At 34.8% G+C, this 24,453-nt stretch overlaps 5 protein-coding genes and 2 long non-coding RNA genes across 8 annotated transcripts; 1 reads left to right on the forward strand and 6 right to left on the reverse strand.

The window, feature by feature from the left end:
• Positions 1-2,740: 2,740 nt before the first annotated feature.
• LOC117209779 lies at positions 2,741-3,916 on the reverse strand. Its single transcript, XR_004487983.1, has 2 exons — positions 3,136-3,916; positions 2,741-3,029 (listed from the first exon to the last, which is right to left on the reverse strand). It is a non-coding gene; the product is annotated as an uncharacterized LOC117209779 (long non-coding RNA).
• Positions 3,917-5,669: 1,753 nt separating this feature from the next.
• On the reverse strand, positions 5,670-7,392 carry LOC117209903. Of its 2 annotated transcripts, XR_004488005.1 has the most exons (3): positions 7,050-7,392; positions 6,727-6,886; positions 5,670-6,648 (listed from the first exon to the last, which is right to left on the reverse strand). It is a non-coding gene; the product is annotated as an uncharacterized LOC117209903 (long non-coding RNA). The 2 variants fall into 2 exon arrangements; XR_004488004.1 differs by having other exon boundaries at positions 5,670-6,886.
• Positions 7,393-8,455: 1,063 nt separating this feature from the next.
• On the reverse strand, positions 8,456-11,781 carry LOC117209805 (vacuolar protein sorting-associated protein 51 homolog). Its single transcript, XM_033452209.1, has 10 exons — positions 11,601-11,781; positions 11,392-11,526; positions 11,095-11,316; positions 10,402-10,997; positions 10,114-10,327; positions 9,825-10,049; positions 9,413-9,747; positions 9,171-9,348; positions 8,836-8,948; positions 8,456-8,776 (listed from the first exon to the last, which is right to left on the reverse strand). Exons 1-10 carry the CDS (start codon positions 11,679-11,681, stop codon positions 8,668-8,670), a joined length of 2,208 nt encoding a protein of 735 aa, XP_033308100.1. The 5' UTR covers positions 11,682-11,781; the 3' UTR covers positions 8,456-8,667.
• A 251-nt stretch (positions 11,782-12,032) lies between these two features.
• On the forward strand, positions 12,033-14,209 carry LOC117209806. The gene has a single exon (XM_033452210.1). It carries the CDS (start codon positions 12,240-12,242, stop codon positions 14,166-14,168), a length of 1,929 nt encoding a protein of 642 aa, XP_033308101.1. The 5' UTR covers positions 12,033-12,239; the 3' UTR covers positions 14,169-14,209.
• A 571-nt stretch (positions 14,210-14,780) lies between these two features.
• On the reverse strand, positions 14,781-15,267 carry LOC117209808. Its single transcript, XM_033452212.1, has 2 exons — positions 15,093-15,267; positions 14,781-15,019 (listed from the first exon to the last, which is right to left on the reverse strand). Exons 1-2 carry the CDS (start codon positions 15,229-15,231, stop codon positions 14,835-14,837), a joined length of 324 nt encoding a protein of 107 aa, XP_033308103.1. The 5' UTR covers positions 15,232-15,267; the 3' UTR covers positions 14,781-14,834.
• Positions 15,268-15,451: 184 nt separating this feature from the next.
• LOC117209807 (charged multivesicular body protein 3) lies at positions 15,452-16,827 on the reverse strand. The gene is made up of 4 exons (XM_033452211.1): positions 16,671-16,827; positions 16,549-16,609; positions 16,092-16,486; positions 15,452-16,023 (listed from the first exon to the last, which is right to left on the reverse strand). Exons 1-4 carry the CDS (start codon positions 16,713-16,715, stop codon positions 15,859-15,861), a joined length of 666 nt encoding a protein of 221 aa, XP_033308102.1. The 5' UTR covers positions 16,716-16,827; the 3' UTR covers positions 15,452-15,858.
• Positions 16,828-17,071: 244 nt separating this feature from the next.
• Positions 17,072-24,400, reverse strand: LOC117209871 (probable WRKY transcription factor protein 1). Its single transcript, XM_033452312.1, has 3 exons — positions 23,927-24,400; positions 19,876-21,526; positions 17,072-19,758 (listed from the first exon to the last, which is right to left on the reverse strand). Exons 1-3 carry the CDS (start codon positions 24,034-24,036, stop codon positions 17,149-17,151), a joined length of 4,371 nt encoding a protein of 1,456 aa, XP_033308203.1. The 5' UTR covers positions 24,037-24,400; the 3' UTR covers positions 17,072-17,148.
• Positions 24,401-24,453: the final 53 nt, after the last annotated feature.

Here is a 24,453-nt window from a genome sequence, read left to right on the forward strand (position 1 = left end):
ATCTTAAGTCAATTGAATTAGCCTATTTATGAAATACATCTTACAAACAAATACATCCTTGTTTGCAACATTTTCTATATCTACTTATTCAATCTAGTTATTAAGTTTTTTCCTGCTTCAGATATAAATATCTATTTTATTATTATATCTACTTAATATTACATTTATTCCAAGAAATTTAATTTAAAAAAGGGGAAGAAAAAATCTCAAAGTATATAATGTATAGTTACACGAATGAAACCGATAGTGATAAAATCATTACAAAGCAGTACGGATAGTAATAAGATATACGTTATAATTATTAGTCCGGACGTGGTACCGTACACTATATATCGTATATACTATAATGATGCGATGACACACAGTGGTACTCATTGAAGCGACCTCGAGTAGTCATTAAAGTCGCCCACTATCTCAGCCTCTTTGTTCTTTCTTCTTCTGTTCGTCTCCGAAAAAATTTCGAGTTTCCTCGTCGTAACGTCGATTCTGCATTAAGATCTGTTGTTTCTATCTCGAAAATTTTTATGCTTCCCATATACAATTTATTCTACTCTATCTTTATTTTATTACCAAAAACGCTTCTAAGAATATCCTAGAACTGCACAAGCGCACTATTGACAGTTTCAATTATGACGTGTCCTTGTTACGATTGAAACACCGTAGAGTAAATTAGATTTTACTAATCTTTTCATATAAATTATACTGCAAAATAGAAAGATAGACGGATCACTCACTGGACATTCTTATGTAAAATATATCTTTTTCAAAATGTATAAGATATAACTTATGCTACAAAATAAAAAAATAGATCGGTTACCGTGAATCTATTTTGCAAAATAGAAAGGTAGATCATTGTAGACCTTGGAAATTGCACAAAAAAAAAAAAAAAAAAAATACGCACGGTATAATAAAATTCCGTTTCTATGTAAAAAATCGAGAATGAGATCGGGAACAAAACGAAGCAAAGAACTTGAGGATTGGAAGTAATATCGCGCACGGAAATGTGTGTACGCACGATAGAGAGAGGGAGTCTACAATCGAATCTTTGATTTCTCTGCCCCGCGACCCTGCTTAACGCTTCTCGTTTCATCAAACACCGTATTCATCGTTCGCCTCCATGGTATGATTCGAGGTTGGTGAACGATTTTTTCCATGGAACTTCTGTAGAACTTCGAGCAGATATTCATATACTATCGAAGCTTAGAAAAACGATTCGAACAATGATCGGTCTTTCTTCGAGTAGTTCAGTACTTGAAAAAGCAGAACGAAAAGAACATGCAGGACGTTTGTTCCAGACAGTTAAAAATGTAAAGTGGCCACAAGCCAAAGAGGATTATTTCGATGTTGCGGCCGTTGCGGATTCAGCTGGACGCGAACGCATGTTGCACACGCAACACGCGTAGTTTCAGTGGATTGTTTTTTCGATATTCGTCGGCTCAGACGCGCCAAATGAGAAAGTATGCTACAAGAAAAGAAGATGGTTAGAACAAGAGAAAAGGCAGACGAACAAAAACCTATAAAACATAAACAAAACTATGCAGAAATAGTGTGAGATTCATAGAAAAGGGAAAGAGATCGCGAGATCGACTGGGATGGAGGGGATAACAGAAAAACGGGAGGAGCGAAGAGGAAAGGAGAATATCACCAATTAACGCTAATTTCTGTTAATGTCGGCTCCCTCTGGGTATTCGTGAAATAACTCGTCAACTTATTAGGCTACGATGCACAAATTGTGGGTGGATGAACAGAGAAGAAATTCTAAGAAATGAACAGGGGAAATGCTCTTCAAGTGGCAAAAGCTCGATACCTTCTTCGTCTTAGAAACGATACTTGAAAAAAATGGACTGTTACTCAAGAATCGTCTGCGACGATTCTTTATAAAAATTCGCGGAGTCTCGGAAAGCGTGATTTCTGTCTCAGCCCTGCGACCAAAAATGTTCTATTTTAAGAGCGGCGCGTTTCGAATTAAGATCGAGATACTTTACGATTTTTCCGTAGCTTGTGCTGCTACAACTTTCGATGCATAGAAGTTACGTCATTTTTAAACGAGATAAAGAAACTATGACAATGTGAAAGAAACGAAGAAATATTTTATTAAAGCCCTATAAAGGAACCTCTTGTGTTTTAAAGTCTTGATATTTGGATTCTAGGCATTCGATAATTTTCTTCGAGGCTCCCGGTTCTCGTGTTCTATACTATCGTTCGAGAGGGGTCAAGAAGTCGCGACGATAAAGCCTAACCACGCACGCTGCGTGCCATTACATTTTCAGAATAACAAAATGTCTCCAATTACGTTTCCTCCCAATCTGTTAGACACCAAAGTCGTCGTGCCTCTAACACACACTCGACAATACGAGAGAATCGCTTGTTTTCGCAGAACGTTTCGTCTCTTTTATCGTTTCCGCGATTGTTACGCGGGGCATATCGCATCGGTCTTCTTTTTCTCCTCACTTCTTCTCGAGACTTCTGTTCTCGAGGTTTCACCGGGTGTCAGGTTGAAACGATACTTTGTGACGTTATTATGCGTGTGGTCACATGTGATCTCGTTTCTCGGATGTTGTAAGCCGAGCGCGAAAAATATGTTCCGAAGAAGTTTATCCAATTCGCGGATAAAGAGAGAGAGAAAGGGAGAGAGAGAGAGAGAGAGAGAGAGAGAGAGAGAGAAAAGACCTAGGGGGATCGCGCATCTGTTAGGATTTCCAGGTTTCATTGGACAATCGAAAGAAGATAAGCCGATCGGTCAACTATGTAGATGAATTTTTATTAGATTAGAAAGCGTTTCTCGTAAAACCATATATTAATAGAGGAATACTTATCGGATGTGGTTTTAGCGGTTAGGAGTTAATCTTGTTTGCGTGAGATCGTGAATGTATTTGCGAGGAAAATAAGAATAATGTTTCTCTTATGTACATATATATCTAAAACAATCGGATCCTCATTACGCTGGACAATCAATTCCCTACGGCGTGAAGCACGTGATCGGTGTTACTCGAAAGCTTTTACGTGATACAATGATATTCCATGTAAAGCTGTAAAATATAATATATTATATTGCAAACCAGTGATTCCTAATTCTATTTAATGGTAAAACGCATTTTAATTTTCATATAAAAAGTATATGTACGTATGTATTACTTGACTACGCGATGTTCAAAGAAATCGTGTTTAACTTGACTGAACAATTGGAGGAAATCTCATGACCTCTTAACTTCTATTTGACACTAGTGTTCATTGATGCGTTCTTTTGCACTTATTAATGCAACAACCTGGCGTGGTCAATTCTTCGGAATGATCCGATGTTCGTTAGAATCTTCTAATCTCATATTGCCGAAATCTTTCGGTAACACTACACTGCCGTTTCGAACGGATTCCGAGAAGGGTATCGAACTATCTCAAATTCAATCGATTAATGAAAAGTCGACGAGGAGATAAATACACGGTAATCACAAGAAACGATCTCGAAGGATCGAAATACGAACCGTCACTAGAAATAAATAAGCTTTATCATAAATGGAACGTGTACAATAAAATTTATATCGTTTCAAGCTTTGTCACGTGCTTCTCTTGCGTTTTGTACACAGTTCTCTTCCCGCACGCTCGTCGAATAACTATAAATAACGAAAAATTCCAAATTCGATTGAACAAACTGACAATGAGACTTCGACTTCGTTTGGTTTGGCGATTTCAAACATTTGCAAAGATCCGCCGCGCCAAAAAGGATAAATGGAAGTATCGCGATCTAAATCACTGAACGATTGTTAAAGAATGGCGAACTAGTAATTCATGACAAACGTTCATCTTTTTCTCACGCGATTCGTTTGTTTCGCGAATTAAGAATTGTTTGGGAAGAGGCGAAAAAACACGCGCACGACACATGCATCACAACTGCAGACTGACGACTGAGCGATAAACTGTTCTTGATTGGCTTAATATAGTCGGACGAGCGCTGTAATTGGCCGCTCCTTGCCGCGCGGGAAATGATTGGTCAATTTAATCCTAGAAGCACGGTGCATTAAGCATTCAACCAGCGTTCAGTACCTATTAACGGTTCGCAAGAGAGGCACTGCCACTGCTACCGCCATGGTTTTCTGCACTGTGTGACGATACACCTAGTCACGGTGGTGGTGTATGGTTCTTTCTTTATCATCTTCTATATGTTATGGCCTCATCCGAAGTGTCTCCCCGTCTAACCCCGTCGTTTTCTCTTTTTTTTTCTCTCTCGCCATCGTTCCAAATCAATTTACCAATTGAAATCAGTGCCGGACAGTGAAGAATCGCGTCACTGAATGGTCCGCCAACCGACGGGCAATGTGCGTTCTCCCCTGTGCCTGCCTTCCACCGCTTGTTTTATCAAACCATTCACCGGCTCACCAAATCCTTATTGCCTTGCCTTGGCGCACGATTTGAATCGCGCGGCTGATGACACAACCTCTCTGTAACAGTGCTTTTCAACCTTTACTTACTGATCGAATTACACATATGTTCGAGATATGAACCATTTGATACGGAATTGTCGGTAAACGGAAATTGAAATCTACCACGGAAATGTGGTAACGTAAAATGAGACTCTTTATATAGAATAAAAGATACGTTCAACGATAAATTTGATAAAAAGAATATATATATATACTTTTAAAACGAGAGTCGCTGCGAGGGTAGGGAATTATTTAAGATATAAAATAATATTAAATAATGTTAAAAACTTTTATTCTTTTATCGAATAAGATTTTATTTTTTGATGATTATATTTTGAATAACTACGTAAGTCGTGAGACGCGATGGAAAGCCTGTTTAATAATATAATAAAAGTAATCTAAGGATTTAAGAAATGCATTAAAGAACGCAAAAATTAATTTGCAATATAATTAATTTATAATTTTTTATTCATTTATAAAGTAAAACGAATATACATTTCTTTATAAATTTTGGTATGACTTTCGTGGTGGCAGTTGAGAATCGCGGGCACGGGTGATGAAGCGTCCGAGACGTTGATTGGTCGAGAGGCTCCCTTCCGGTTTAGTAAGTATATTTTTGGTGGTGAGATTTCCCGCGCTACGATTATTCGTTTTCCGGATATATTTTAATTTTATAAGTGGAATAAGTGGCTTTATATATAGAATGAGTCGTTTAATATCGTAATAACAATTCATTTAACGATTGTGACGCGTTTAGAAACTTACCGTGAATTACAAGCAGAGTGAAATATATTTGAAATTTCCAGGACTACCATAACGAAATATTCGAAACAATTTACGAAACAATATTACGAAACAATTCGTAAGTAGATTCAACATTAATTTACTGCTATTATTTTTGAAATATCGAATAAATTGAACTTAATCACGATTATACGATGTATGTACCCATCGAAATTATGGCATTTCTGTGTGAAAAGTAATCGTGCCGAGGTGAATTTCTAAATCATCATCTACGGCACTACTACTTAACAGACAGATCAGCACATTAAGGTAACGTGGTAGCCTCTCTCTAGCTCTTGTGTCCTCGACAATTGCCCGCTGACTGCGTTAGACGAAATGCAGACCCAAATATATACGTCTAAATGGGATTAAAGTTCGAATTTTCCATGGTCATTACTCAGACGATTTGTCCTATCTCGTTATGTGTAAATTTCCTTTCGAGTTTACCTCCAAATTGAGGGAACTCGTCTGCTTTTTATAAAGAGAATCATACATATAATAGATCATCTCGATACATATATAGATGCAACTTCGTGCGTTTCGAGGCACCTGTCGGGAAGATAGCTTAATTTGCGAACATGACAACGAGTGTGTTCTTTTCCCGCCCGTTGTTACGGTCACAAGTCGAAATATCTTCGCTCTTAACCACTCTTACCTGAAAGAATCATCATATTTTTATTTCAAACTCTTTAACTCAACCCTGCTGCGATTCTCGAGCTTTTTACTTTTTAACCTCACTTAATTTTGGTCTTTGCCTATACCTTTAATTTTGATTTTCCAATTTCACTTTAGAGAAAGGAATTTTTAATGCTTTAAGAAAACTATTAGTATACAATTGAAACGGGAAATCATACGTGACAGTAGCGGTTTTCTTTTATATGAGTATTTTAAAGCGGTCACATTGGAAGCAATTATTTTTATATATAGCTCCTTTTTTAAAAAATATTCTAGTAATAGAAAAATACGATTCGTTGGCTCAAAAATGCAGCAAGGTTAAAATACATATATGCGACAACGCTGTGTAAATTGTATATACATGCGTCGTTCTCACAACATTACTTTAAATATTATCGCTTATGCAAAGTATGTATGAAGACAACTTCGAATAGATTTATCAGTTCAAATAGTTGGTCATAGAGTGAATCATCGGTAACCAACATTTTCGGTTGTTTTCATTGTTGGTACTATCTATATCTATACAAATATCAAGGTTTGGAAATCGTATCGTTAGTAGAGCAATTACTAATTGATCGAAGGACCGTGAGTAGGTCCAGTCGTGCAAATTGACGAAGAATGACGATGGCCGTATAGAGTTTAATGGAGGAAAAGGACAGCTTGTTGATTAATGTGTGCACGCGGTGTGCCCCTATGCCGCAGAATGTGCTCCTGTACAACCGTCAGCTTGCACTTGGGAATAGTTTGGTCATTTCGTGATAATCGTCGTCTCTGCCTGGATAGATTCACGCACAATTTTCTCATGCGGGTCCATTTTACTGATTTAAAGCAACTTACGCAGCGTGTAACGCACCTTTTATTAGTATACAATCCCTGTTACGTAGCCTTTTTTTTCGTCGATGCCGATCCATTGTTCATCGATTAGACTAGCCTCGTGTCCCGTGAGATTTAAATAAAACATGGTTTAATGGCTATTCTTCGTGCGTCTTCAAATTTACGATCAGAGATCTCTACTATAATGAAATCAGTTCAAAAATCACTAGTATGTTTGGTTACTTTATTATTCGATAATTTGAGAAAAAACGGCACCTTATTCAGTTTTAAGTCATCACATATGTTTATATATTTTCCTTTTGAAAACGTATAAATAACGTCCGTAAATATTGTTACACTTACTTTTGGTTTATGGCACTTCGTTTTAGTTTATTCTTCCTAAGTTTCTTTAATACAGAAGCACAATTATACACAGTTTCGTTGCTCATCAATGCCTGTATAACGATTTAAGGTGGAATGAGCGTGCCATCGAAAATACACTTCGTAGCGTACAGAAGACACACGTGCACAGGTGTTTCCTGAAATCACGTGTGCCACATATGACTCTAAAATGATACCGTACTGTTTCTCGCAAGAGAAAATATATTTTATTCAACCTAGAGCAAAATAGAACTTCCGAATCTCTCAATTTATTAACGGAATTCTAAATTAAATGTATTACAATGTAAACATTCGGAACATAAGATTTAATAGTAACAAACATACAGAGTAGTTTTGAATTGGAAATATTATATCGGACTTTCGACTTGAGATTGGATTTGGCAAGCGTCTGAGTGAAATTTAGTGAATTTTCCCTGAATTTCCATGGAAATTCATGATTGAACGAGGGAATGGCCCCGGCCGAGTAATTTAGAAGAGTTTATTAAATTGGGTAGAATGCTGTGCGTAGGCCTACGCCGGATACTCGGAGAATGAATCTCATCCAACGAGAGGAAGTTCGAATTAACTCGAGCCACTGCCAAGGGGGTACGGCAGAACCCCATATACTATAAGCTCTTGTCCCATTTATTCTTTGCACATTTATGCGTCATACACGACAGTCGTCGATGGAAAAATGTCGTTCCAATAACAACAAATTTCAAGTACTCTAAATCGATGTTAAATTGGTATATTATAAAAATGATAAAGTGGTTGATAAAATTTACAGTAGATTACGGATGTTTATGGAAATTCATATTTTTAACCTGGGAAGTTAAATAAGGATTTGTTTCGTCAACTAAATATTATATTTCCAATATTTTATATATCTGTACATATTATGTGCATCCACGGTATAGTACTTATAAAGTTTAAAGGTGGAAAATATAATAGAGAATTAAAATTTCGCTGGTATACGATAGAGCCACATACTATAAACTTTTGTCCTATTTATTCTTTGTATCTGAATGTGATTGGTGGCAAATTTGTATAACAAAAATTAAACGATCGATGAAATTTAAAGTTCAAAAGTGTAGAATGTAACAGAGAATTAAGACTTATTAGAATCATTTGACCCTGCTTCTTACAGAGTATTAAGACTTTAATGAGTTTATTTTATGCCGGATAGGTGGGGGGACATAAAGGAAAGAAGACGAGAGATCGTATCGCTGAATCGATAGAGAAGGAAAGACATAAAAGTATGTCGTACATCGCGCTACTTGAATTGTAGTACTTTGACACGATCAGACCCTGTAGTATTCGATCTGCGTGGGCGGTCATACGAAACGAATAAAAGGATAGAGAGATAATTAGATAAAAGAGATAGGTCATTTTTTGCGGTTCGTCGTTAAATTTATTCGTGGAATGTACAGTGTTAATGATAAAATATATAAGAATATACACGATATTATGAATCATTTGTATCATAATATTTACTCATTTTTACAAACAATAATACAAGATATACATAATGCTAGAAAAGACTGTACAGTATGCCAGTCGAAATAACAATATCAGCATTCCTCTTCTATCTATAATTTATTCATCCTCTTTCACAAATAATATCTACAACGCTTGGTTCCATTAAGACTGGTTCTAGACATCTGTGTACAGCACTTCCAAGTATCTCGTCTAATAGGAAATGGACAACACTGAAAAAATATTTCGTGTAAGATTATTCTTGTACAAAACAATAATATCTTAGACTTACTTTTCATCTGAAACAAATCTCCATAGATACAGTTGTAGATAATGCGTGTCAACTTGGATTTGTTGCAGACCATATTTACTGAACGTTCGTAATCTTACGCATTCCAGGAAAGTCTGTAAATAAAGAATAATTCTTATCGTTCGTTTAGGATAGAATATTGAGTCTTGATAGTATCGAATGTACAAAATATGTTGCGTAGTATACAGTATACGCAACGCGAGAGAATAAGGTATCTTCGTGATGCAAAGTGGATAATGGCTGTGCTATTTTATCATTGTAAGTGGCTGACAGCACCTGTTTCTATTACAGTACTGTGTCTGCTAAAAGTATTTTACCTTTAAACTTATTTTGATAATCCCCGTAAGTATCGAGGCTTTATTGAATTGAACCGAGGAAAATATTTCTATACGTTCCGAAAATAACTTATGAATATTCGTCACCAATGACGAATCCATATGATTGGGTGTGTACGACGACCAGCTTGATCTATAGTGATGTCTCGACACACTCACGCTAGAAACAAAGCAAGTTATTTAATGAAACGTCATTAATCGTTTAGAAAACGATTATATTGTACCTATGGGTTTTTCTACTGCTGTCGCTACTTCTGTCGACTTGACCGTCAGAATCGTCGTATAATGCAGCTACTTGAGTGTCGATTAACGTCACATCTTCTACGACCCTCTTCATTACAGCTCTAACGGTTCTTGGCTCGATCGTATGCAACCAATCTCTCGTTTCGACGGATTTTCTTAACATTTGCGATACTGCTAAACCTTGAATGCGAACGTAATGGTTCAATAAATTTTGCGCTGCTTCTTGGAATTTGTCGCAAATCTCTGCTTCAGTTGTAATAACGTTTCCAGATGATGTGTACTGTTCGATGTTGAATAAATTATCAGTAGTAGTAAGCTGTAATTGTTGAAAAATGTCAAAACGATTTCTTATAGATTTGTTTTTTAAAATTACTTTAAAATTATTCACCCTACCAAATATTTGACATTATTTTCTTTGTACTCGATGCACATTTTGCTCAATAAAAGTAACAGAGTGGGTGGGAATTTTGGAATATCAGAGCCGGTAAAAAATTCACTTGCAGTGATCACTAAATGATGTAAAAATCCAACTACTAGGCCTTCCCTAACTTCATCCACACAGAAATTTTGCAGGAATTGCGTTTTTAAACTAAAGGACAGATCCGGTTGCAAAAATACCTAAAATTACATCATTTTTAGTTAATCAAAATAAATTAAAAAATGCTAAGGATAAAAGACAAACCAATAAATCCTGCAAAACTCCTTTAATTTTTTCTATAGTAGGTATTATCAGTAATGCCTGAAGTTCTGCTAAACTATTATCTCCGTCCTGAGAAGCTTTGGTTGTCAATATTTGTCTCACTTTAACAAGTGTTTCACTTAAATGAGACTTTAAATTGTCTAAATGATTGCGACATTGTTTTCTACCCACGTTAATAACGATATTGGTACCTGTTCTGTAAATAAAAAGTACACGTTTTAATCTGGATTTTACTTTATATAAATATAATAAAGACTATTGTTTTATTACCTTGCAAAGTCTGTATCTTTACACAACATATTCATTGCTTGCAGTCTTCTATGGAATTTATCTAATGCTTTTACTAAAATAGCTGTATCAGCTACACTTTCTACTCTCTTACTAATTAAATCAAAATATTTTTTCATATTTTTCATGATAAAGTTATTCGAACGTGTGATGGCTTTTGCATCAAAATCATCAGTAAATTCATTATCTTCTGATGGTGGCTGATTTATAAACATGTCATTGTACGATGCAATGATCAAACATAAGTCACTTAGAAATCCTGAACTAGTCATATCTACAAATTCTATGATATCATTTTCATACATATCTTTTAGAGCATCTAGTTGTTCAACTAATCTTCCATCTGCATGTGTTAAAAATTCGGCACACAAAGAATCAGCTGGTTCTTTTAGCTGTAGCAAAAGATCTACATTTTCAGCTAAAGATACAGTTGATACATCTCTTTTATGAAATTGCATTCTCAGCCTTGACTTGAGTTCCTCTACAATATCCTCACAATCTTTTTGTATTCCTTGAAAGGAAGGCATATTACCATACTGATTCAATACACGTTGTGCATGAATATAATCTTGTACTGCCTGAAAGTTACAAATATATTTTTATGTAGATGCAATTAGATATATGTAAAATGAAGGGAAGTGTATATAATATAATGATATACAATGTGACATAGACCTGTGCATAATTCTCTTCATTTATTTTATCTTTTAAATTGCCAGGCAATTTAAAGAGGAATTGCAACTTTTTTAACAGTGTATGAACTGAAGATAATTTGGCAATCTGTTGTCTAGTACCCTGTAATGTTGATGAAATCTGTTCTGAAAAAGAAGTGATACTGTCCATGTTTTTCGCCAGTAAATTCATACTATCTTCCATTTTCTTAAAATCTGTTTTCATCTAAATAATGAATATTGAATAAATATTAAAAATTGAATTAATAATCATATTTATACAAAATCCGGGCAGATTTACCTTCCTGATCGTATCTGTAGCAGATATAAATTTATTATAATTTTCATATACTAGAGTTTGCATATCAGAATGTAAAATTTGAGTATTTTTTATGATTTCTGCTTCGTGATCCATAATTTGTTTTAATGTACACTCCTGCATCAGAAGTAAAATTAATTTGTGTTGTTAAACAAATATAGAAAATAATAAATATTAGGAAATGTACTTACTTTTAATAATTTTTGGAAATACATATCAGGATTAAAGTGCTGTCCATTAATATCATATGGATTGTTCAAATTTTCTGCCATTTTGACTAATTTATTCGTATTTTTTATTCGTAAAGCAAAGTTTTGACAGTAGAACTTTGACAGGTTAGCTATTGTATTGGCAAGTTACAGCTGTATTATTTAAATTCTGAGGAAGGTTAGGTGGAAGACGCTTTAACAAGCAGCATAACCTCTCGTAGCTTAAGAAAAGCGCAACAAGTATAATAACATGAAGAGAGAGCGATTTTTTAACATTCTTTTTTAAAGAAGACGTGTCTTACGAAAAATTATAATATTCCGAACTTTTTGAATATTACTGCATTTCATATAAATGTTAAAAATTTAAGATACATTTAGGGTTGAAAAATAATGAAGGTGTTATTATATTTTATTACTGGATTTTATTCTTTAAATATCATAAAACTACACCATATACAAAAAGGTTGTAAACAAATAATTTAATTTTAAGTCTCTTGAAAAATGTGTTAACTGTGACGTTTGAAAAAACGTTTGATTAAGAGTTAACGTTTTTCATGAAACTGTGACAAAATGGAATTCTCTATTTGACGAATGTATAAAGGCGAAGAATAATTTAAAAAGATGCCACATCCGTGTGTCGTATGCGGTCGTTCGCGTATGAATCCAAACAATAAAGAAGAAGAATATATGTTTTTTGGATTTCCCGTCAACGATGAAACTCGATGCAGAAAGTGGTTGGAATTTTGCTGTCGCGAAGATTTATATAAACTTACAAAGAAACAATTACTTCAACGAATGGTATGTTCTAAGCACTTTGAACAGAAGGATTTTTTAAATGAGTATCTTGACAGATTAAATTGTACGGCAGTACCCTCAATTTATGATCCTAAACAAAGTTTGTACAACATAACCTGCGTATTATGTGGTCGATCTCGTCGAGATCCATCAGATTTAGATTATGACGGCGTAACATTTCATCATTTCCCTGGCGAAGAATTTCGATGTTTAAAATGGCTTGATTTTGTTGGTGTAGATTCATATTATAGATTGACTAGAAAAGAAATTTTATTTTGTTACATTTGTTCAAAACATTTTGATCGTTCTCAATTTATGCCTGGTTATAAGAGCAGATTGATAGACAATGCTGTTCCCAATATCAGAAACCCTGATCAGGTGGATGGATCTGAACAATATATTATGGAATTTGTGTTTGAATCAAAATATAGTTCCTCAGACAAATCTAAGAAATTAGAGCCTTTACCACCTGCTGTCTTAGAAAGTCAAGCATGTGCTGCTTGTGGTAGATCAAGATCTGATCCAAGAAATAAAATAGAAAGATACAAGTTCCATCCTTTTCCTGCTTATGAAATTGGCAGGTGCTTAAGATGGTGTCAATTTTTGGGTAGAGAGGATTTATTAAAAATGTCACCAAATCAAATAAGAAAGTTGGTACTTTGTTCAAAACACTTTCAAACAGGACAAAGTTTTCATAAAGTCGGACCATGTGATGCAGTTCCAACTATAAAGGATATATCACAATTAGACTGTGACAATTCAACAGAAAAGATAGAAGATGACCAAGATACGTTAGAAGAAGCTAATTGTAATAATACAACTAAAGGAATTAAAAGGCAAGGTTTTTCAAGACCTTTAGTATCTAGTAAAAAACCAAAGGTAGATAATAAGCCCACACCTCTTGCAAAGAAACGTGGGAAATCTAAAAGGCCAACTCTTATTAACATTCCAAGGCCTGATCCTGATAATATTGAAAATCGTGTGATAAGAAAATTACCACTTCCTCCTACCTCTAATTGGAAAATTCAATTCACAGATCAATTTCAACCCATAACAATAGCAAATCATATTACATCAAATATTTCAAATAATATGCAAGGTAACATAAAGAAAGTAATCCTACCATTTACTGGTGATATATCAAACTTAGGTGCTCCTATTCCAGTGCATAGTTTATCCAGTATTCCCCCTGGTTTATTAATTAAAATAGATCTTCCTGAACAGGAGCAACAAAAGATGAAAGCAATGAAAAAGCAAACTAGACCAAAAATAACACATACTCCTATTGCTTCTAATGAAATTGATACAAGACAGCAAGTGTGGGTGAAAAATGGTGAAGCTTCAGTCACATTGCCAGTTATAAAACAAAGCAAACAAGAGACAGATAAAAATTTAGTTGAATTTCTGTCAACCTCTCTAGAGGAAACAGAAGGTAAAGTTGTAACTGAAGAATTAGAAGTACATGAGGAAGTTGTACTACCACATACATTGGAAGTGTTAGATGACGAAGCATCTAATGTGAAAGAAGAGCAATTTTATGAAGATTTTGAAGAAGTAGAATGCTTATCGTCAAAAGAGCAAAAGCCTGTCAGACGTAGAAAAGGTTCAGGAACAATGAGAAGAACAATTTTTCCTATTAGAAGTGAAGTCAAATATTTTCTGCGCAAATTGGCACCTCATATGCATAGATTACCTAGGAGAGCTAGAGCACAGATGAAACTTGCAATTGTTAATATGGTGATTGATCACTTGTAAATTTGCTAAGATATAAATAAATCATAATATTTTTAAGAGTATATAATTAAATACAAGTATTCTAAATTCTTGTATACATTACAGCTACTTATATATTAAGAGAGACGAGACATATATCATTTAGAGAGTGACAATTAAGATATATTATTTTTATTATATATTTATAACATGATGGTGATAGGTAATGATAATAATATATCTAAAATAATAAAAATTTTTGTAGAGTACAAATGATATGTGTAGCAAATTATTCAATCATTTTTATGTCATTTGATTTTATTATTGTTGAAACGTACATTTTTGCATAACAAAGATATAGTACTGTTATAAAGATTTTTAAGAACTTACAAATTTTTTATGATTAAAAGTAATTGATGTTGTATCTTAAATTCTTATAATAGGAACAAGCTATAATTTCAGTTTGTAATTTATGTGAATGTGTTTGTATTTTTATGTATGTACATATGTACATGTATATATATAGTGATATTATGTTGTAAAAAAAATATGTAAAAAGATTTATGGTGCAATAAAATTTTTTGACAAGATCTTGAAATATAAGATGAAAACAATGTAAGTATTTTTTAGTTATTTAAGTGAGTAATTTATGTATTTTTTAAATCAATTTGCATATTTTCTTCAAATATACAATGTAGTTTCAGAAGTTTAAAGTTTATGGAATATAAATTTCAAAGGTATTAAGTCTGGTATGATAGGTATCCACATTTTATCTACATTAGAAATATTAATATTTGGTTGTTCTCGAGGGTAAAAAAGTAATGGTTTAGAGAAATCTCCACATAATCTGATAGGGTTTTTTATCCACAAAACTTTCGCAGAAGCAATTGATTCTAGCATAAATGATTGAAATCAGGATATCATCTAATTTTATTGTATACTGAGTGAATTTGTACTTTTACTTACCTACATTCACTTTAGGTAGTAAATAGTGTTCTGTACCAATGCCATAAGATCCGAATTTATTTACTATTTCTTGATAGTCTGTACATTTACACAATATGCCAAGAGGATGCTCTACACAAATATCAAATTTGGGGTACATAGTTTGCTATAAAATACTACAATTCTGTGATTTAGTATAAGTTAATATCAAAATACTGAAGTTGAAAGTGTCTGAACTCGGCAACTTTAAAATTATGCATATGTAAATAATATAATGACCTTTTGTGTACATGTATTTACTAGTAATCTATATAATGCTTTTGCATTATTTTTATTGTATTAGTATATATGAGAGGTGTAATTAGAAAGTGCACAAATCAATAACAATAAAAACCATTGTATATATAACACAAATTAATACAAGATTTTGGTGATTGTAATTAAATTAAGAATATCTTTTAACATAATACAATCGAGAAGCCAGCTTCTCTGTATTTATGACTTTCACATGGAGTTGAAATATAGTGGCAGCCTACGAATCACGCACAGATTATAAAAGCTGGATATAAAAGCTGTGTAGATGAAATAAAAATTTTTGTTTTCATTCTTATAATAATTATTTTCTTTTGACTATTTAATATAAAAGCATTAATTAGATATTGTTAAGAAATGTTATTAAAATATGGTAGGCATTCATTTCACTGTATTTGTACATTATGTATGTATATGTCCAATAAGTACAAGCTGATTTTAAAGTCAATGCAAATGAATTATTTATATATTACACCTAACTACGGAGACTTTGTAGTCTCATTTTCATTTCTTCGAGTTCCTTATCATCTACTTTTTCAGTTTCTTCTTCTGCAGAAGTAGATGCTACAACAGATCCTGGTGCTTCTGTAACAACTGCAGGAGCTGTACCTAATTGACCAGCAGTTACTTCCCATAAAATCTGTAATATACGTTATGTATTTTATTAGTATGTCGTTTATGTTCTTTAAACATATCCAGATGACCTACTTTATCAATTTCCTCATCTGCTTCATCTTCTACTTCTTCAGAATCTTCCACAGATTCCATAGTTTCATCTAACATTTCTTCAATAATACCAGCTTTCATCATTTCCTTTGACAATTCTCTCATTGTCGCTGCTACCTCTGGTACTCTTACTAATGATTGCATTGCTTGCATTACTTCTGTGGATTTTTGGACTGAACCAGCAACTCTAATCGTTGCTAACTGATTCTTCATTTGTAACGAAACAGAATTCATTTGTGCCTTTGACGTGTGAAGCTTGTTGCAAGCTTTACGTGCACGTATTATTTCCTTTGCTAGAATTTTACAGACATCCTTGTCACCTTTTTTTGCTGCTTCTTTTAAAGAACGTTTTACCTTTTCTTCTTCTCGCTGAATTGCTGTACATGAATGTTATTTGCGTTAGAATACATTCTATAAAATACTACTAGTAACTGCTTACCTCTAACCTGTCTATCCATTTGATAGCCTTCTTTCCTTAATTTATGTGTCCATTCTTGAACCTGAAATACGATTTCTTGTAAATAATTGAATAGATAGATAGATTTTCATTTTGTTTCTAACCATTTCTTTCGGATTCTTTTCCTGAGATTTGCCAAACAAGCCCATTTTTTTGCTATGTTGACAGAAGTTCGTATCTGCCAAACATAACCAAGCTACCTTCCAGTCGAATCACAAATTATTCTAGGTAACTATTAGGATTACGTCATTGCTGTATGAATCACCAATCTTTACACGGTAATAAAAAACAGACACTGACAGATATAAAAGATAAAAAGAAAAGTATTTAACGCGATAAATATATGTTGATATTACTATTCTCCAACAAAATTTTTGAAATTATTTATTTAAAAAAAATTGAGAAGGGTTTAATCTTCCTTAAATTTTTTGAAACATATATTTTATTTATTTTTTCTTTACACTATATAGGAAAATTCGAAAACAAATATAACATATGGAAGTATAAAAGCTATTAAAATGTAATCAAGGAACTTATAGAATAACGACATACATTATACATTTTAAAATAATAAAAATATGTTTATATTCTATTATTTGTATTTAATACTATGTCTTTTAACCAATTTAATACTGTTGTCACTATTTCTACTCGTTTGTCCGCGTCTTCATTTGTGTTACGTTGATATCGATACCTCTCAAAATCAAAGTTTGTTGCATCATCGTGTGGATTATTTTTTATCCCCCTTTCTTTGGCATCAACATTAGTTTTATAATTTTTTGATCGCTCGTCAATCTTTTTTTCCGCACCAAAATTCCACGCAGTTTGCATTTTCCCCGAGTTCAGAGATAGATTGTATCTTCTCGCGAAAGTTTCCACGGGCATCGAGAAAATCTGTAAGCTGTCGTCAGCTGAATCGCATCTTTCTCGTTCGTTCAGTGAAACTGATTTCATCGATTCGCGTTTGAAAATTCTTCCATCTGTCCTATCAGCATTTTCCGTTTCTAAATTTCGCTTCACAGTTCGAAGAACGTTGCCGTTCTTGGGTACGCAACAAGGGCACTCCTTGTTTAATAGTTGTTCGCAGATCTTCCTGGAAATCGATAAAGCGTAAGAACCATCGTGCAGTTTTCTTATCTCCAAGGGTAGTTTGACACCGTCACCGATGTAAAACAACTCGGAATTTTGAAGACTTTGCACGTCGTCCGCGTTATTCTCATTTTTCTTCGTGATTTTCCCCAAATAATAAGTAAAATCGTTTGCGGAAGTAGCATCATCATCATAAAGCGCCGTTGTCGAACTCTTATTTTCCAATTCCATCGATCTTTCTGTACTTTCAGCCGCTTCTCTATGCATAACATCAGCATTTTCTGCTGGATTCATCGATGGAGAATCATATTCTACAGGCGTGTAATCTTCTGTTTCCGTAGATAGAGATTTGTCTTGAGTACCTAAGGTAGCAGCAACGTTCCAATTTTCGGTGGAAATCGAATTATATGTTGCAACTTCAGGAATTTCTTCCAACGTTGTCGTCTCAAATTCTTCTATCTCAGTTTCTTCTGCATTATTCGGTGTTTCATTTTGTTGAGAAGATTCTTCTGCACTCTGATCTATCTCAGTGATTGGATAACTGGTAGCATCCTCTGTTCCAAAATTCATTGCTTCTCCTATCATTTCTTTATCCGAAGATTCCATCGAAGAAGGTGTTTCCTGATTTTCTATACCTTTTTCATATATAGACGATTGTAAAGTGGATTCACTTTCTTTCTTATCGTCTACATCTACTTCACTTTTGGCAATATCCAGAAGCTTATTCATATCGATATTGGAAATATCAAAAGTGGTAGATTCGGGTATATCCTTTGTCGTGGGCATGTCTTCGTTTTCCATTTCCATTATGCTTACTTCGTTGTTCAACGTGCTTTGAATAATCGAATCGAAATTTTCATCGTCTGTTACATTTTTCGGTTTGAAGCTGCGTCGAATGCTTTGTACGATCATGTTCTGAACAGCAGGATTCTTAGCTGCCTGTAAACCAACAGCTGGGTCACGCAAAAGGTTTTTAACGTGAGCCTGCAGTTTTTGTAAATTTGTCTGAGCATGATCTTCTTCGTTCGAAGGTTCCAGTGTAACCAAATTCGTCACCCATTTGCCATTTTTGAATTGATGCTCCTCGACAGTCATCGGTGGAAATTCTGCTTTGGAACTAGGCGCAGCGGATAACGTGTGTCGTAAATTATTTTTGATCACGTTGGTGGCCCAGTCACTGTCGAACATCTTTCTATCCGTCCCAGTTACTTTCGACAGAAGATTCTTTATTTTATCCAGAACGGTGTTCTCTATCGACGGCATGGACAAAATGCTTTTCAAGTTCGGAACTTGTACAATTTCCGGCAGTAGATCTTCGCCCTTCGCGGAACCCACCGTTTCTTCATTCTCGTTGCCATCCATTTCAGACGAGTCACCGGTGGCAAAGCTATTAATTACCGTTTTTATCGATTTCTGGAGCAACGTGTTGTCACAGAAAGGCAGCTGTTTCGATGGATCATTTATTCCTATAGTATCATCGTTGTTTCTGCTTGATTCTAAGGTCGACTGCAGGGAAGGATCGTCCTCATTTTTGTTGTTCTCGGTCGTCACTCGTTCCGTTCCCACCTTTTCATTGTCCGTATTTATAAAACCTTCGTCTGGACTTCTTCCTTCGCCTCTTTCTTCAGATTTATTAGATTCGACATTTTCCATTTCGTAATCGTTATTTAACGAGCCAGCATTATTGTTCGTTTCCGGCAATTCACTCACAGAATCTTCCGCGGAAAATCTCTGCTTCGATGGATCGTCTTTATCATCGATCCTTGCTGACGTATCGGCTTCATTTGAGTTTTTCGAATCTCCAAAATTCAATATCCTTGTTTCCTCCGTAAGAGAAGGTTCTTTGGGCTCGGAATCCTCTTCATTTTCTTCTGTATTCTCCAAAATAGGTTCTAAATTCTGGTTCGGATCATCGCCTGCATATTCTTCTTCGTTCCAATTAGGATTATTTCTCCCCAATTCAACATTCTCTTCAGTATTTCCCTGATCAGGATCGTTCGCGTCATTTAAATATTTCGTGTCCAAGTTCAGTCCATCTTCTTCAGATTCTCCCGAATTTTCCGTAGGATCATTATGTCTACTCTGCAAATTGACATTAGAATCATAATCTTCTTGCGAATTTGAACTCACAGCCTCCTTGCTATCGATACGGGGTTCTTCATTATGATATGGATCACTTTTTCCCGACATAAGATTTCTTTCGTTATTTGCTTCATTTGGGTCTCTTGTCTCTTCTTCTGTATTCTCCACATTGGATTCTAAATTCTCGTTCGAATCATCGTTTGCAGATTCATCTTGATTCCAAAGGGGATTATCTTTTCCCACAACATTTCCCTCGTCATTTCCTCGATCAGAATCCTCCGCGTTATTTAGATCTTTCGTATGCAAGTTCATCTCAGCACTTGCAGATTTTCTGCAATTATCTGTCGGATCATTGTGTTTACTCTGCAAATTGACATCATAATAACGATTCTCTCCTGAATTTGGATTCACAGCAGTTTCCGTGTTGCTTATAAGATCATCGTAGTCGCTGAATCCGTCGTCCCCAGTTTCGTTGTCATAGGCTTTCGACGTGAAGTACACCGACGTAACTTCCTTGATATTCGAGTAATCTAGGGCTCCGCTGTCCGTCGTTTCGTATCCATCCGCGAATTCGTCTCCAAAGCCCGTAGGTATTGCATCAATCGTGTGAGGATTAGTAGCCTGTAGATTAGGATCTTTTTTGGAAGATTCGATCGTTCCCATCGATGTTAAGTGATTTTTCGATTCTGGTTGCACGGATTGCGAATTGTAACTAGGATCATTGGAATCTTCTTCGTTACTACCCGAAGTATCCTCTTCTGCAAATGTTTTTGAAGATGTTGCAGGATTTGTATTTCGAGACAGACTATTGCCAACCATATTTGGAGGACGCTGAGTTTGCCCAACAGTTGGTTGATATTTATTTGAATCGTGTTGACCAATCGGTGTTCGTTGCTCAACGATCGAATTGGGTCTATTACCAAATGTTTTCAATGGAATATTAATATTTGGCGTTCTTTCCTGACTTGGGATCCCGGTCATGGAAGGTCGAGGATTTGGGTGATAAACGTATGGAATGTACGGTATCGTTCCGTGTCCCTTCTGGGGAGAAATTGGATTCACATTGTTGGGTATATAGCCAATAGGCGAATATCGAGAAACGATAGGGTACGCCGCAGGCAATTTTTTGGATAAAGGTGATCGATGTGGAACATTTGCGTGAGTTGGTTTTAAGCGTTGCACGCTGCCTATAAGTGGATTTTCATTGTTTGGTTTCCTCGTTATTGTAGGTTTCTTCGTTCTTCGTGGCTTTGGAGCAACATCTGACGTGCCTTTTTCAGAAGAAGAATTATCTTTTTCTCTGCAGTAGCAAATGAATTTACCATCGTCGTATACACTCGTCTTTGACGTCATATTTTCTTGAGCAGCACCCACAGTAGGAGCTGTGAGTCCGAACTCTTTTCGAAGCGAGTCTATTAAACTTTCGTCACGAAAAGTTAGATTCTTTGCTTCTTTTATTGTGATTGGGCGTAGTCTAGGTCTTGTCAGAGGTCTCTTTGAAGAAAGCAGTTGCAAGTTTGGCTTTAGACCAACAAAATATTCACGATCTCTTTCATTGTTTGGAGAGTTTTCTGTATTCTTCGATTTCAACGCGTATTCCTTGGGTACTCGCGCGGAAACCTTTTCCCTGCAGAACGGTGTCTTACATCGTCTCGTTTTTTCGTTTTGGCACTCTGTATTTTCTTTTCCCTTGGTCGTTGGCACCAGAATTAGCAAACTTCTTTTATTACCATCTTTGGAGTCAGTTCCATCTTGAATTGGCGAAGGGCCTGAGATTGTAGTACTAGTTCTGGAAAAAAAAATTCGATCGTTTATATTAAACACATGTGTATATGCGTATATCTATGGCACTATTAATATCGAAACATATTGAAATAAAATTAAATTTGTTGATTTATTAAATAATTTATAAAACATTTACGAATAATACACATATCGGAATTTTTTAATAAATGGCGAAAATCTATGATGTAATAATTATAGTTTGATATTTCACTTGCAGAAGATAATAGGGCAAAATGATACAAAAAGGTCTTATATAAAATTATATGATCTGAAAATGATCTTATTATACAGTTTAATAATATGATTATATATACTACAATACAGGAAGAATGAATTTTTTCGTAATTGCTCTCTCGAGCAATCGTTTAATTAAAATATTATAAAATGTAAATACACGTTAATGCATTAACGTATAGCTGTTAAAAATTACTATACATTTCTTAATCATAACAAACATCATAAGTGAAATAATCGTAAATTACTTTCTACAGCGTTTACTTTAAACGTTTGTTTCGACGAGCTGATCGTATTGTATTATAATTTTAGGAGCTTTTGTTTTCATCGTGAAGCCTCGATACTTCTCGGAAAGAGGAACAACGTTTGGAAAATATGCGCAGCGAGACGATGTTATTAGAAGGTCGTAAACGCAAAATCGTCTTGAGAATAGAACGGGGGTTTCGTGCGCCCTTCAATTAGTCTAGCTTTGACCGTGATCGCGATAGCATGCGTAAAGTCGGTACGATTCTATACGCGTATAATTTTATAAAGTGAAATAGTGAGTATTATTTAATCAAAGGCGATCTCCTGCGATGTCCGGTACTTCCGGTGGAATATGAGAAGTCAAGGCCGTGACAGGGATCGTTCGAGTTACCTCTTGGTAAGTGAGTGACCAGAAATATATCCTATAAAAATATTGGATTGTTCGAAAAGTTTTCTTATAGAATTGGAATTTTATTAATTAATCTATGCGCTATTTCTTTTAATTGGCGAGTTTTACTCGTTTCGAACAGCTTTTGTAGGTTTCTAAAGTATTCTGTTTCTTGTCATTAAATGCTAAATAACAAACAATAATAGTATACATAAACGATGACAATAAGATCCGATACTTTTTTAATCTATTCTTCCACGGTACACAAGATGTAACAATGTCTTATCGAATGTTTTCGATTTTGAAAATACTACGAACTTTTCGAACAACTCGATATTTTACCCTAATTGTTGTCGTGGGATCCTGGAGAATCTCAGATGCATATAAATATCGCTATAATTTCATTTTAAAATAGCATGTATCACGGTTTTGCTAATCTTTGATTACGTTGTGCTTGACAGTTACAAATCACAAGTTGTGATTCGAATTTTCATTAAAATACTTCAGGGTCCCATAAGAAAATTCATCGTAGCTAAAAGGGTCGATGAATAAATATACTTGTGCAAGACTCATTGAAAATGCTACGAGATTTTCCGATTTATTCCGCGATTTATACACAAACACACACACACATACACACATATATGTATGAGTATAAATTATGTTGATTCGGTGCTTTCTTTCGAATTCGAAATTTTATCATCTTGGCAAGTAAGTCGACGGTGTGTAATTTAAGCGACGCTGACGCTAACAGTTGCGCCAGCGTTGCTCTTGGGCGACTAACATACTTTTGCGCTTGCAACCCAGCAGACTGGTTCCTAATCCGGAATTCGTCCAAGAAGGAAGGTCGTTTGAAAAATCGAAAGAATGTTCCGATGTACTCGGTGGGAAGCTAGATAAATGGTACAGGATAAAGAGAATTTATGAGGGAGTAGCAAATCCTACAGTATGGGGTGCTGAAATATATTCTAGAGAAAATTTGTTGAATTATCTTTCGTAAATATGATAGTCGCATTCACCGGGGAATAAATGTGGTACTACTACAACAGACTGCCGCATTCTTAAAGAATAAGACTTGAAATATGTTTCCGCGAGGACTCACTTTGCATACACAATCGTCTATAAATATTTGAACGTATTACTGCACATACATAGAATGCAATTCTCAAAAATGAAACCTTTTTATCTAATTTAACTTTGGCAACCATGTACTACAGCTGGTACCAGATTGTTCATTCGGTTCGTGTTCAGCTTCGGCTTTATTCCCATTTTTTTCAACTATCGATGAACAGTTGATTTTGGAATATTCAAGATCCTCTAAGCACCTGTTGCACGAGATAAACTTAGTATTTCATTTAACGGTTGTGACAATTTGATTCCGGTTGTTTCATGAAGTAAAGAATATTGACAATACAAAGAAATTTACTTATTCAAATATAACAGAAAAATAAGCCTTCTGACCAAATTGCTCATCGTAATCAAATACTTATGACCGGTAAATGTACGTGATTTGTCGAATAGAAAAAGCAAAGTTACCTGTCAGTGGTAAGAGTTTCGATGTCTTCGCTGTTAATGTTGATGCTTTTCGAGTATGATGTTGCGATGAACGTAAGAAACAAGAACCACGTAAAGATAGGAGGATGCATGATGATCGCGGAAGTCACTCTTGGTCATTGGTGAGTCGTTGCGCGTTTAACATTAAGCTGTTTTTTAGCTCGAAGTGATGTGTACCGGAATCGATGGACAACTGTAGAACTTGGTGTCCGATGCATATATCCCTCAAAGTTGCATACGTGTTTTGATATGTTTGTGTTGCAAAATTTATGGTGTCAGGTAATTGCATTTTGCAATGTACAGGAGTAAACTTGTTATGTATCTTACTACATGTGGAACATCAATAAATGACGGGAATGTAAACGATGTTACATATACGTTTTATGTAGATTGTATTTAGTAATGTTTTTAAAAAGAATAGATTACACATTGCATCGATGTGTGTTTTATTTGTATCTGGGAGCAGAATTAATTTCATTCATCGAAACGAAATATGATTTACAGTAATC

Source organism: Bombus bifarius, unplaced genomic scaffold (genome assembly GCF_011952205.1).
Source record: "Bombus bifarius isolate JDL3187 unplaced genomic scaffold, Bbif_JDL3187 scf7180000008194, whole genome shotgun sequence".
Lineage (NCBI taxonomy): Eukaryota > Metazoa > Arthropoda > Insecta > Hymenoptera > Apidae > Bombus > Bombus bifarius.

Bases quoted from the DNA above. Each gene is read 5' to 3' on its own strand.
- LOC117209808 (XM_033452212.1), bottom strand. From the start codon at position 15,231: ATGTACCCCAAATTTGATATTTGTGTAGAGCATCCTCTTGGCATATTG. The intron at 15,020-15,092 runs GTAAGTAAAAGT...CATTTATGCTAG, and splicing joins ACTACCTAAAGTGAATGTAG to AATCAATTGCTTCTGCGAAA.
- LOC117209806 (XM_033452210.1), top strand. From the start codon at position 12,240: ATGCCACATCCGTGTGTCGTATGCGGTCGTTCGCGTATGAATCCAAAC.
- LOC117209807 (XM_033452211.1), bottom strand. From the start codon at position 16,715: ATGGGCTTGTTTGGCAAATCTCAGGAAAAGAATCCGAAAGAAATG. The intron at 16,610-16,670 runs GTTAGAAACAAA...ATCGTATTTCAG, and splicing joins AAAAGAATCCGAAAGAAATG to GTTCAAGAATGGACACATAA. The intron at 16,024-16,091 runs GTAGGTCATCTG...CGTATATTACAG, and splicing joins CAGATGAGGAAATTGATAAA to ATTTTATGGGAAGTAACTGC.
- LOC117209871 (XM_033452312.1), bottom strand. From the start codon at position 24,036: ATGCATCCTCCTATCTTTACGTGGTTCTTGTTTCTTACGTTCATCGCA. The intron at 21,527-23,926 runs GTAACTTTGCTT...TTTTTTTTCCAG, and splicing joins GAAACTCTTACCACTGACAG to AACTAGTACTACAATCTCAG. The intron at 19,759-19,875 runs CCAAATGAAGCA...CAAGAAGATTAT, and splicing joins CAGAAGAAGAGACAAGAGAC to GATTCTAATGTCAATTTGCA.
- LOC117209805 (XM_033452209.1), bottom strand. From the start codon at position 11,681: ATGGCAGAAAATTTGAACAATCCATATGATATTAATGGACAGCACTTT. The intron at 11,317-11,391 runs GTAAATCTGCCC...TTCATTATTTAG, and splicing joins CTACAGATACGATCAGGAAG to ATGAAAACAGATTTTAAGAA. The intron at 10,328-10,401 runs GTAATAAAACAA...TTTTATTTACAG, and splicing joins AAAGATACAGACTTTGCAAG to AACAGGTACCAATATCGTTA.